We start from the raw sequence: 13,092 nt of genomic DNA, 5'->3' as shown, positions 1-13,092 counted from the left end.
TAAAAAAAAATCACCCCACAACTAGCCAGATGCATTCGTATGTTAAATTTATTTCTCCTCCCCCCTCGTTCTTGAACTGTCTTCTTCACCTCTCTACTGATGAAAAAACTAACAAATGAATCTATAGTAAAACTGGAAAATATATAATAAAACTGGAGGAAAGGGAAGATGGGAATCATCCAAGTTTTGTTATATTTTATGTTATATTAGTGAATCAGTAGTTGATATCAGGGAGGGACTTAGCCGTAAGGGTTTTAAAACACTTAAATGAATTTGTATACAGGCTGCTGTGAAGGGACCTGAAATCTTTTTTAAGCTGCTGCTTGATTTAGTGCTGCAATCCTGACCTCTAGTGGGCATCCAGAAACAAAAACCAAAACCCTAAACATCACATTGTTTTTACTGGTTACTCCGTCAAACTCTATTATTTAGTCCTCCTAAAGATTGAACGTTTCAAGATATTACAATATGAGCAGCAGAATAAAGTAAAATACTTTTTGGCTAATGTGTTAAAATATTCTTGCTATAGGGCTTATATTTAAGAGCAGCCAGTATATACTTCTTTATATTTGCATGGTAATTATCTGTTGCTTTCTTCTTTCTGTGGAAAAATGCATTACTTTACAGATCACAGAAGTAAGAAATTTATCAAAGAGAGGCCAAAGGGATTCTCTTCTGTTACCTGCTGTGTATAAGAAGCTACACCAAACCTGAGTGGCTTTAAAACAATGATTTTGGAGTGAGACATATTAATATTATGTAGCCTCCTGATATGATGCATTGACACACCATCGCTTCTCTGGTATTTGTGCCAAGAATACATAATCTGAATTTAATCATAAGGAAACATCAGACAAAGCAAATTGAGGGACATTCTACAAAATAACTGGCGAATACTCTTCAGAAGTGTCAAGTTCATGAAAGACAAAGACTGAAAACTGTCCCAGAGGAACCAAAACTAAGGAGACATGACAACTAAATTCAATGTATGATCCAGGATTAGATCCTGGACAAGAAAAAGGACATTTGACAAAATTTGAATACTACTTCCTTGGTTTTGATAGTTGTACTGTGGTTATGTAAGATGTTAATATTTGATGAAGCCAGGTGAAGGGTATGCAGAAACTCTTGGTACTATATTTGCAAATTTTTTATAAATCTGAAATGGTTTCAAAATGAAAGCTTTTTAAAAATTAAAAACAGCCATTTATTTTGTTCACAATTTCATGTCAGGAATTTGGGGAGGATTCAGCTGTGTGGTTCATCTCTGGTCCACGTGGCGTCAGCTGGGGCATCTGAGGCTGGAGGATTCCCTCTCAAGATGACTTCCTCACTCACATATCTGGCACCTAGGCGATCCTTGGCCTCTCTTTCTTACAGATGGCATCTCGTCCTGCAGGCCCTTTCCTTTTTGTTTGGCTTCTTAGAGCATGGGGGTCTAAGTGTAATTGTACTTCTTACATGGTGGCTGGCTTCCAAGAGGGAGTGCTCCAAGAGATGGGGCATGGAAGCTGTCAGTCTCGTAAGATCTGGGCCTGGCATATTGGCGTAGCTTCACTTCTGTTGATCAAGGTAGTAGCAGAGTCTTCCCCGATTCTGGAGGAGAGGACAGAGACCTCACCTCTCAATGGGAGAAGTGTCGAAAAACTATAACTATTGTTAATTCATCACAGATATATAACCAGAATCTCTCTGAATTTGCGGTAGAGGTGGAATTAGTGAAAAATGCATGGATTTTTTTTTCTGACAGAAGTAAGTTCTAGTTCTGGCTTGACCATTTACTAACAGCATGATGTCTCTGAGCCTCAGTTTCCTCATCTCTAAAATGATGGCAGTAACACATATGCCATAGAGTTGTTGAGAGGATTAAGTGGAAATATATATATATATATATGTATATATATATATGTATAAATAAAAGACTGTATATGGTAGGCAACCTAATAATAACTGCTAGCATTTATGGAATACTTAGCAAGTGCTCAATTCATTTGATATGATTTTTTTTTTTTTGGTGAGGAAGATTTGCTCTGAGCTAACATCTATTGCCAATCTTCCTCTTTTTTGCTTGAGCTAACATCTGTGCCAGTCATCCTCTATGTTGTATGTTGGTTGCCGCCACAGCATGGCTTGATGAGTGGTGTATGTCTGCACCTGGGATCTGAACCCGTGAACCCCAGGCCGCCGAAGTGGAGTGTGCTGGACTTAACCGCTACACCACGGGCCCAGTCCCTTGATATGTTTTTTATATGCTATCTCATTTAGTTGTTACTCCGTCCTGGGGTGATATGTCCCATGTTGGATGGGTCAGAAAGGGCTGCATTCATTTCCTCCAGCTTTAGGTCTGTGAGCCTGCTCCATTTCCTTTGGCCACTTCTGTTTTGATAATTTCTCACTGCTTTGTTGTTAGGCTTTCCATTTCCACATACTGTTTATTTCTCTTTTATTTTGATTCCAAAGGCCCCAGGTGCTGATGCACATTTGGCACTTTTTGACACTATGTTTTCAGCATTTGTTCTCAGTGCTGTCAGTGTAGTTTCTGACAGCTTCTCATGCAATCTGTCAGCTCCCTCTGAGCCCACGATTGCCTGCTCATCAGAGCCAAAACGTTCACTGTCTTTGTTTCAGTGAGTGCTCTGCTGTCAGCCTTCCTTTATGCAAGATTGTGGGTGCTCAATTGTTGACCTACCCAGGAACACGATGATCTACACTTTGGAGCAATTATTTAATTTGGGGCAATTACTCGTAGGTGTTCTGTAACGTGGAGATTTTTCCAGGCTGTGACTGAATTTTGAAACAGCAGCTTTGTAATCAGTTAAGGAACCACTTCTTCGTTCATGTGAGGCTAATCCCAATCTGTTGTCACTGGAGGAAGGTGGTGACCCTTTCTTTCCACAGCAAGCTGAGTTTCTATTGCCTCACATTCTACAAGCAGTCAGCTACTTTTTGGGAGACAAATAATAAAATTTGGTTTTGGTAGAAGTCACCTATTTGTTATCTTTTTACTCTCTGCTCTCAAAATTTACTTGCCTTTAAGTAGAAGGAATCACTTTAATCTTTTAGGATTTAGAGGATACATTAAATAATACCAACTAAGGGATTTATTCATTCATTCACTTAGTCATTGAACCATCTTCTCTAACTTAGGGGTTAAGAGTATGACTTCTAGAGTTACACTGCTTAGGTTAAAATCCACTTACTAGCTGTATGACCTTGAGAAATTTACTTTGACTTCTCGAAGTCTTAATTTCCTGTGTGTAAAATGGAATTTAGGGTTGTGGTGGGATTAAATAAGGACACATTTTCAATGTGATTAATTCAGATCTTGGCACATGGAAAATATTCAGTGGATGTTGGCTCATATTTATTATCTTACACTTGGAGTTAGACCTTTTACTATAAATAATAAGTAGCCATAACAATATATTTACTTGTTATTTTTATTCATGATAATTCTCCAAATGTTTTAACCCTTTGAGCCCCATTAGGAACCCTTATTTACCCCTGAGAAACAAATTGCTACAGATCACATATTCCTGAAAAGGGGAGGCATGTTGAAAATGTGTAACACCTTTTTCTTTTAAAAATGTATTTCAAAAAATAAATTTCAGTTCAGTTAGAGGTTGGATCATGTAAAAGTAGGTGAACAATAAAATAACAGTGGGGGAATGTAGTTCATGGTGGCTTAGAAGAGTGAAGGTTTGCTTATAATTTGCTTCTTCATTGGCTAGGAGGCTGAGGACCAAAGCTTGCATTGACATTATCGTCTTATAACCAACTGATTTCAGTGCCCCACTTTTAAACTGACCAAATGCTGGCCTGTGGAAGGTTCCTGTAATTTAATGATACATCTAATTCTATTCCTAAATGAGAATAAGTCTTATTTAAAAGAAAAAAAATTTAATATTTAAAAATATTCAACTAAGGTTGCCTTCAATACTCTCCTCTTAGGAAGTCAGGATACATTTTGTAGTGAAATAAGGAACTTGGTGTAGAATAGCAAGTTTTTCCTGATTTCCAGCAACTCAGAGGTCTGACAGTGTCTTTGTTTACAAAGTCTGGTCACACTATTCTACCTTAGTTTAAGGCTTATGAAGTCTTTACTTTTCTCGATTTTTATGGATAATACCTAGAGAGTCATATAAGCAGATGCAGTAATACCTTATTATTCTGAACTTGTTTAAAGAGTTTACATATATAAATTTTTTCTGGTAACTGAGGTTACCTCTTTACCTTCACAAGCTTTAAAAAAATTATCTACTTTTTATTTAAAATATATACTATGCTCCCTTCTTAAGAACAGTATTTTGAACATAATGTAAGCATTCATTAACGCTGCTGGATTATTATTATGAACTAATATTAAATATTGAAGGAATATTAGCTGCACTAAATGGGCCCAGATAGCTATAGATTTTATAGTTCTTTTTGAAATGTCTCTTCTATTTCTGTTAGATCTAATATTTTAATTCTGACAACTGTCTCCTAACTCCATCTAGCACACACTTTATCTTTTAGTTTGCTACTTCTGATATCTGTAAACTATAAAATCATATCACCAAACTAATTTGAAGTGTATATGAAATAAAAATTTGAATAAATTTTTCTTTTGGTGTTAGAGCCATTTTGGCTACTTAGAGATCTTTAATTTTTTTTTGAATTTCTAAGTTCTTGTTTGTGTTTTTCGTAGCTCAGTTGTCCAGTAGTTTCACTTTGAGATAATTGAAGAAAAGGGTTTCTTACTGTAATTTGATGATGCTTCTGTAAATTGGTCTAGTTGGGTCCATAGGGAAAAGAATAAATCCCAGAAGATCTGGGATAGCTAGTATATAGTTCAATCATTCGTTCATCAAATAAGCACTTACTGTGTACGTTACACCAGCACTGTGTGGTGAAAATGCCGTTAAATTAGATATTGGGAGGCTTGAGGGATGATTCTACTAAATAGAATCTGCTACTAAATACATATATAACCTTAGGCTAGTCAAAATCATATTCTGGAAAAATGGGAATCATAATACAGGTTGTTATGAGAATCAGTGAGATTTCACCATTCCTGTGAAAGCAAGGAGGTGAGGGGAATGTTTGGCAGAGAGGTTGAGAATATAGCAGAGTTGGTTGAACATGGAATGGAGTTTCCAGAGTACCCTGAAGGGATTTGAGAAGGAGAGAAGGAGTGGGAGACTGGCTTAGGAGAAAGGACCAGAACATTATGAGGATTAGAGAACTAGAGACAAGAGGAGCTTTCGTTTTGAGCAGTGACTAGAAAAACAAGAACAGAGACATGGTGGATTAGTCTTGATGGCAGGTTGATAAGCACTCAGGTTGTGAGAATTCACTACTGCCTAGCAGTTGTGATGTGGGGGTGGAGGGAGTGTGGAGCAGGTCTTTTTTCTTTTGGTCTGCAAGTTTTGGCGGCAGTGGGCAGCAGCTAGGGGGTGAGGACCCAAATTTAGATTAGGAGAGCAAATTTTGCTTAATTATAACCCAAGTGTTTTTTATCTACAGTAGTTTTCTTTCTTTTTTCTAATTGGTAAATAGTGATCAAAAACAATCTAGGATCATTGCTTGGTGTGGTGATGAGCTGTGTCAATTTGTTTTTCTCCTGGCCTGATTATACTTACTTCCTACTGCTTTTGGTTTCTTAAAGAATTAACCAAAATCTCCAACCAAATATTTTGTGTTTATCATTCATCCCTTTCACCATTACATCATATTTTTGGTGGCTGAATGTGAAAGATTACATTAGCAAATTATAACAGCAGTGTGCTCTAAGTTCCTAGTCCTGATTCTCGCTTCTGATTTTGAAGACAGAAAGTGCTTGGTTTGTTAGGAGTTCTTTGCATAATATATCTGATACAGCTCCATATACAAAAGGAAGATAGATGATATTTGTGACCAAGAGGAAGAGGGCACGTCAAATAGACCCTGGACTTATGGGAGATGTCAACTCATACTTGAAAGATCTCTCTTCTCATGTATGATGACTTGCATGGCAAGGAAACAGCATATTCCATGGCAACTTTGTTTCTGATTGTGTTGTCTTGAGCATTTAAGATTCGCTATCTCTTGAATTTAATATCTCAACATCTCTTCAGTCATTGGGCTGAACTCAGTGTTCAGAATTCAGCTCCAGCATGGCTTCTTAACAAGCTATTTAATTTGTTTATTCCTAAAGAAATATTACTCTTGTTTTTAGTGAAGAAAGGAAAGGAAAGTTGTGCAGATGGCCCCTAATTACCACCTCTGGTTGTACAAATACTACTTGAAAGCAAGCGCTAAAACAAACAACAAAACAATAAGAACAGTAGTGGAAATCCAGTGTGATGCTTACAGCTTTCCTCATGCAGTCTGTCCCAGTTATCAGCAACACTATTTGTGGTTTGTTTTGTTTATCCACCACTAGCAGTTTAACCACATCACCCAGATGTACAGACTAGGAATTTCAATTAATAATTTTAGACTTTATATCACTGCCATCTTGATTAAGGAACTTGACTTTCACAAGCCTTAGACCCATGCAAATAATCCAGAAATAGATTGAAGGAAAATAACTTATTCTGAAAACAGTAATTTTATGTGAACATTGATCAAATAGCACCAATTTGCCTCTCAGAGAAGGAAAATACCTTTTAAAAAATTTCATGGTCTGGCCCCATGGCCTAGTGGTTAAGTTCAGTGTGCTCCGCTTCGGTGGCCCAGGTTTGGTTCCCATGCACGGACCTATATCACTTGTTGGCGGCTATGCTGTGGCCATACAAAATAGAGGAAGTTTGGCACAGATGTTCAGATGTTAGCTCAGGGCGAATCTTCCTCAAGCAAAAAGAGGAAGATTGGCAATAGATGTTAGTTCAGGGCAAATCTTCCTCAGCTAAAAAAAAAAAATTCCATGATTTTATTATTATTTTATGTGAAGATGAAAGCAATTAGAGATTTTATTAAAGATGTATGGCAATTTTGGGAAAATAGTAAAATAGTGATACATGTGGCAGTATTGATTTTGACCCTCTTTTTCTATTTCAGGGTTTGAACATAATCTTTCATGTAGCCTTGGCTCTCCTCAAGGTAAGTCTGTTTTTATCTTTAAGTTACCAAACTATCTTACCACTCTGCCCTTGGTGCTGGACGTAAGTCAATTTACAGCCTTTGACTCATTCTGGATTCTTGAACACAAAAAAAGATTTCTCTGAGGAACTCTGATCCTTTCCCTTCTTCCCATCTTTTTTTGTTGTTTTTTAGAGTTTATTTCTTTATTTTTTTATAATCCATTTAATCTTGCTATCATAGCACTCCTTCCAGTAACATCTAAAGATGTTTTCATTCATACGAGTAGGATGATATAAAAGTTAAAACCTGTTTTCTGTCAAAATGATGCCAGCTTTTTCCTTAAAATGCTTCTTAACCATAATAACATCCCTGGAGGTACCTAAACATATAATTGAATTATTAGAGAGCTTCTGTAATATACTGACTGAAAAAGAAACTGCTACATTTCAATTTGCAGTTCTTTCTCTGATAGCTAGAAATTTATAAGACACTTTAGAATTCAATTATAATTACCTTGTTGGATTTTATATCAACATATCAATGCAGCTTTAGCAATGTGGTAACAACAAGACATTTGCTGCAGAGTTGGTGAAAATAACCCAGTAGGTTTTTGTCCTTCGGTCAAAGGTAACATTCTGTTATTTAAGGCAATAATTGCCTGTTTATAAAAAGATACAGGCTCACCCTTTTCCCATTAAAACACAGTGGTTAAAATTGCAGATACCTGACTCAGACAGATTTGGTTCTAATTTCAGCTGTAGTGTATGAGCTTGGGCAGATTACTCTAAGTGCTCAGACCCTGAGTTTTGAGATAATAATAGAAACTAATTTGGGGGATTGTTGTAAGAATTAAATAAGATGATACATAAAAATCCTTAACATAGTATCTAGACTATTTTATTGCCCAATAAATGTAAGCTGCTGTTATTGGGATTACTGTTGTATTTATAAGGTAACTCAGAATTTGTTTCTAGATTCCCATCGTTCTTCCAAATTTCCCAAAAGATGATAACTTGATATCCTCAGAGAGCGTCTTGATATTTTAGGAGAGTTTCCATACTTAACCATGAAATACCTTGATCCGAAACAAAGGCATGAATACTATAAGCCCTATGCAACTCAGGAAGTGGGTTACTGCTCCTCATCTCGTGTTCTGTTAAACATTTGTTTTGTGTGAAGTTCATAAAAAGTACTTTAAATTTTTCATTAAATAATTTTGAGTTTAGATATGAACAATTCTTACGCCAAAGTTATTTTAGAAGTTAGGAAGATATTTAAAATATTTTCATTAAAATAACACAAACATATTTGCATGTATCTTTTAGTGAAGTCATGGATTTCTACTTCTAATTGTTTTTCTTGTCATTAAAACAAATCAAAACCTAAAACTTTCTAAGATGTTTTCTGTATGGGGCTGGGATAAGACTTTTAGAATGCCTAAGCTGTGAAAGTATTATGTAATTCAGACTAAAAACAATATTAAACCATAAAGTAAGTGTAAGGAAGTCCAACAAAGTCCCAATTTTTCCTATCATGTCTAATTTTTTTAAGTCTCAGATATTACATCTTTCCCAAATGCCTTTCCTCCTTTTTTTTGATGACCTTTCTTTACTGGTGCTCTCAGCATATGCTTAGTCTGTCTTTTGGGGGTAACCCAGGACTTCCCCTCTGGATATCAGACCTATATTCTGTGATAGCCTAATACTGTATCCATCTGGTAAATTATCTTCCTGATTGACCTGATTTTTGGGCTTGATTATATAATTTTCATTTATTTTTGGCCATGTTAACCCAGACATGGCCTGTGCAGAGGACATTCTCTGGCCACTGGGCAGAAATGCTTTTGTATGTTCTCTACCAATACATGGACTCTCATCTAATATCATCTTGGAGAATTTGACTAGTTAGGAAAGATAATAAGGAGAGCTTTCTCACTATTGTTGGCCTATATTTATATCCCTTTCTTGTATGAATCCTGGAGGTGACCCCACATAGAGACAGTATGTATAGGATGAATTGAAGTATGCTTAATTGATCTGATTGCCCCCATCTGGAAAAAGAATACTCCAAACACATATGACAATGACTGACCTTTAGCTTCTAATCTAATATGCCAGATAAAAGAATATATATATGTTCATATAAAAATAACAAACTTAGGGGGGGCCAGCCTGGTAGCACAGCGGTTAAGTGTGAGCACTCTGCTTTGGCGGCCCGGGGTTTGCAGGTTTGGATCTTGAGTGCGCACCGACACACTGCTTGTCAAGCTATGCTGTGGCAGCGTCCCATATAAAGTAGAGGAAGATGGGCATGGATGTTAGCCCAGGGCCAATCTTCCTCAGCCAAAAAAAAAAAAAAAAAACAGGAGGATTAGCTCAGGGCTGGTCTTCCTCACACACACACACACACACACACACACACACAAATAACAAACTTAGGGATAGTTCAAAGTGCTTATGAACCCAGCCTTACTAATTTTCCATATAGCTATAAAAGGGCTTTATTTTATTTATTTATTTTTTATTGCGGTAACATTGGTTTATAACATTATATAAATTTCAGGTGTACATCATTATACTGCTATTTCCACATAGATTACATCATGTCCACCACCCAAAGGCTAGTTACAGTTCATCATCACACACATGTGCCTAATAATCATCACTTTCACCTTCCTCTCTCCTCCCTTTCCCTCTGGTAACCACCAATCCAATCTCTGTCTCTATGTGTTTGTTTGTTGTTGTTTTTATCTTCTACTAATGAGTGAGATCATACGGTATTTGACCTTCTCCCTCTGACTTATTTCGCTTAGCATAATACCCTCAAATGTCCATCCATGTTGTCACAAATGGCTGGATTTCATCGTTTCTTATGGCTGAGTAGTATTCCATTGTGTATATATACCACAGCTTCTTTATCCATTTGTTCCTTGATGGGCACTTAGATTGCTTCCAAGTCTTGGCTATTGTGAATAACGCTGCAATGAACACAGGGGTGCATGTATCGTTACGCTTGTGTGTTTTCATGTTCTTTGGATAAATACCCAATAGTGGAATAGCTAGATTGTATGGTAGTTCTATTCTTAATTTTTTGAAGAATCTCCATTCTGTTTTCCGTAGTGGCTGCACCAGTTTGCACTCCCACCAGCAGTGTATGAGAGTTCCCTTCTCTCCACATCCTCTCCAACAGTTGTTTCCTGTCTTGTTAATTATAGCCATTCTGACGGGAGTGAGGTGATATCTCATTGTAGTTTTGATTTGCGTTTCCCTGATAGTGATGTTGAACATTTACATGTGCCTGTTGGCCGTCTGTATATCTTCTTTGGAGAAATGTCAGTTCAGCTCTTTTGCCCATTTTTTAATTGGGTTGTTAGTTTTTTTGTTGTTGAGATATATGAGTTCTTTATATATTTTGGAGATTAACCCCTTATCAGATATATGGTTTGAAAATATCTTCTCCCAATTGTTAGGTTGTCTTTTCGTTTTGTTGATGGTTTCCTTTGCTGTGCAGAAGCTTTTTAGTTTGATATAGTCCCATTTGTTTATTTTTCTATTGTTTCCCTTGCCCGGTCAGACATGGTACTTGAAACTATGTTGCTAAGATAAAGGGACTTTAGATTTCTCTGTATTAGAGGTATTTCTTGTGATGAGGGGAATCAGAAAGGGAAGTAACATTTCTTGAGCACTTACTCTGTCCTAAGTGCTAGCATAGTTTATCTCATTAGCACACATTAGATGTCTAGATGTTATTTGTAGGAGAATCATAAATTGTGTTGGTCAGAGAAAATCATCTAATTCTCTCCCCCAGTTGATAATTGAGGGAGCCAACGCCCCCAGATTGCCTAAAGTCTTTTGGCTTTAGTATTGGCAAAGCTGGATTTATAATTTTTTTTTTTTTTGGAGGAAGATTGGCCCTGCGCTAATGTCTGTTGCCAATCTTCCTCTTTTTCTTTTTTCTCCCCAGGGCCCCAATACATAGTTGTGTATCATAGCTGTAGAGTTGTAGCTCTTCTATATGGGACACTGGTTCAGTATGGCTTGATGAACGGTGAGTAGGTCTGTGCCTAGGATCCGAACCAGTGAACCCCGGGCTGCTGAAGTGGAGTGTGCGAACTTAACTGCTATGCCACCAGGCTGGCCCCTGGATTTTTTTTTTTAAACAACATAGATATAGGTGAATTTCTCTGTTGCTCAGTATGGTTTAAAGATACCTACTTTCTGAATGGGGCTACTTTCTTTGAGGTTAGAAATAGTCTATCAGGTAGCTAGAAAGCTATTGAGCTAAAAGAATGATTCAGTATAGTAGGTAACGTTATCAAATCATTTAGGATGGTGGTGGTGTCTGCTAGGTAAGTTAAATATATTTCCAAAAATCTAATTCATTTATTATATGAAACATTGAGTAGTCATAGCATAGTACATTATAAAAGATTGGAGATGGTCAGTCAGAATTAATCTTAGCCACTTCATATTGGCAGAGGAAAAAAATTTTTTTTATTCGTTTCGGCTTTCCACCCAGGAATTAATCTTTTGACTTTTTTTTTTTGAGGAAGGTTGGCCCTGCGCTAACATCTGTTGCCAGTCTTCCTCTTTTTTCTCCCCAAAGCCCCAGTACACAGTTGTATATCATAGTTGTAGAGCTGTAGCTCTTCTATGTGGGACGCCACCTCAGCATGGCTTGATGAGTAGTGAGTAAGTCTGTGCCCAGGATCTGAACCAACAAACCCCAGGCTGCTGAAGCAGAATGCACGAACTTAACCACTACGCCACTGGGCCGGCCCCTGGCAGAGAAAATTTCTGATCAGGATAGGTTCTTTGCTTTCAGACAGTGGTTAAAAGTAAATTACAGGGCCAGGCCCATGGCTTAGCAGTTAGGTGCGCGCGCTCTGCTACTGGCGGCCCGGGTTCAGATCCCGGGCGTGCACTGATGCACCGCTTCTCTGGCCATGCTGAGGCCGCGTCCCACATACAGCAACTAGAAGGATGTGCAACTATGACATACAACTATCTACTGGGGCTCTGGGGAAAAAAAGAAAAAAGGAGGATTGGCAATAGATGTTAGCTCAGAGCCGGTCTTCCTCAGCAAAAAAAAAAAAAAAAAGTAAATTACAGAATGTTTTTCTCCTCCCTGCCGCCCCCCCACAAACTCATTTTGTGTCTTATGTGAGCATATAAACATTACGGAGATAAAGGGATACTCATAATCCACCCCTAGAGGTAACCATAATAAAAATTGAGTATAAAATCTTCTTCCCATGCTTTAGTCTATGAATATGTAAGCAAACATTACCTACCCACATACATACGTATGTATATGTACTCTTTTATTCATTTATTTTTTTTTGGTGAGGAAGATTGGCCCTGAGCTAACATCTCTTATCAGTCTTCCTCTTTTTGCTTGAGGAAAATTGTCACTGAGCTAACATCTGTGCCAATCTTTCTCCACTTTGTATGTGTGACACTGCCACAGCATGACTTGATAAGTGATGTGTAGGTCCACGCCCAGGATCCAAACCTATGAACCCAGGCTGCCGAAGTGGAGTGCGCAAACTTAACCACTGCACCACCAGTCCGGCCCCTGTACATATATTTTTTAATATGTTTTTGTGGATTTCAGATAAGAAGATGGGGAGGTAGGAGATAAATTCAGAAGAACAGTGTACAAGGATGAACATATATTTATTTTCTTCTAAAACATGCTATTGAGCAAGACTCTTTTTCATTTAATAATATATTATGAATATCTTTCAATGTCACTACATGCATGTAGTGGCTAAGATCATAGATGCTGGAGCAAGACTGCTTGAGTTCAAATCCCATCTCCCACAATTTATCCAGCGATCTTAGGTAAATTACCGTTTTCCCATCTTTAAAATGGGGATATTGGTAAAACCTATCTCATAGGATTGTGATTAGGGTTTAATGAGTTAATATATGATTGGTGCCTGGAACTTAGTAAGTACTACAGTTCACCAATCACAATTATTATTACACATAGAACTTCTCTAGCCTTTTTAATGACTGCTTAGTATCCTATTTTATGTAT

At 37.4% G+C, this 13,092-nt stretch overlaps 1 protein-coding gene across 4 annotated transcripts in view; it reads left to right on the top strand.

Annotated features, from left to right (window-relative positions):
- Positions 1 to 13,092, top strand: part of RABGAP1L (RAB GTPase activating protein 1 like) — a 689,292-nt gene that overhangs the window by 491,805 nt on the left and 184,395 nt on the right. For all 4 annotated transcript variants that reach the window (XM_058540018.1, XM_058540017.1, XM_058540020.1 and 1 more), the window contains one exon: positions 7,024 to 7,065. In XM_058540018.1, coding sequence (XP_058396001.1) covers positions 7,024 to 7,065 — 42 coding nt within the window. The remainder of the gene's footprint in view (positions 1 to 7,023; positions 7,066 to 13,092) is intronic.

This window comes from Diceros bicornis, chromosome 4 (assembly GCF_020826845.1).
Source record: "Diceros bicornis minor isolate mBicDic1 chromosome 4, mDicBic1.mat.cur, whole genome shotgun sequence".
In the NCBI taxonomy this organism is placed as follows: Eukaryota; Metazoa; Chordata; class Mammalia; order Perissodactyla; family Rhinocerotidae; genus Diceros; species Diceros bicornis.
Note: the sequence above shows the minus strand (reverse complement) of the source record. Positions and strands in the feature narration are given on the sequence as shown.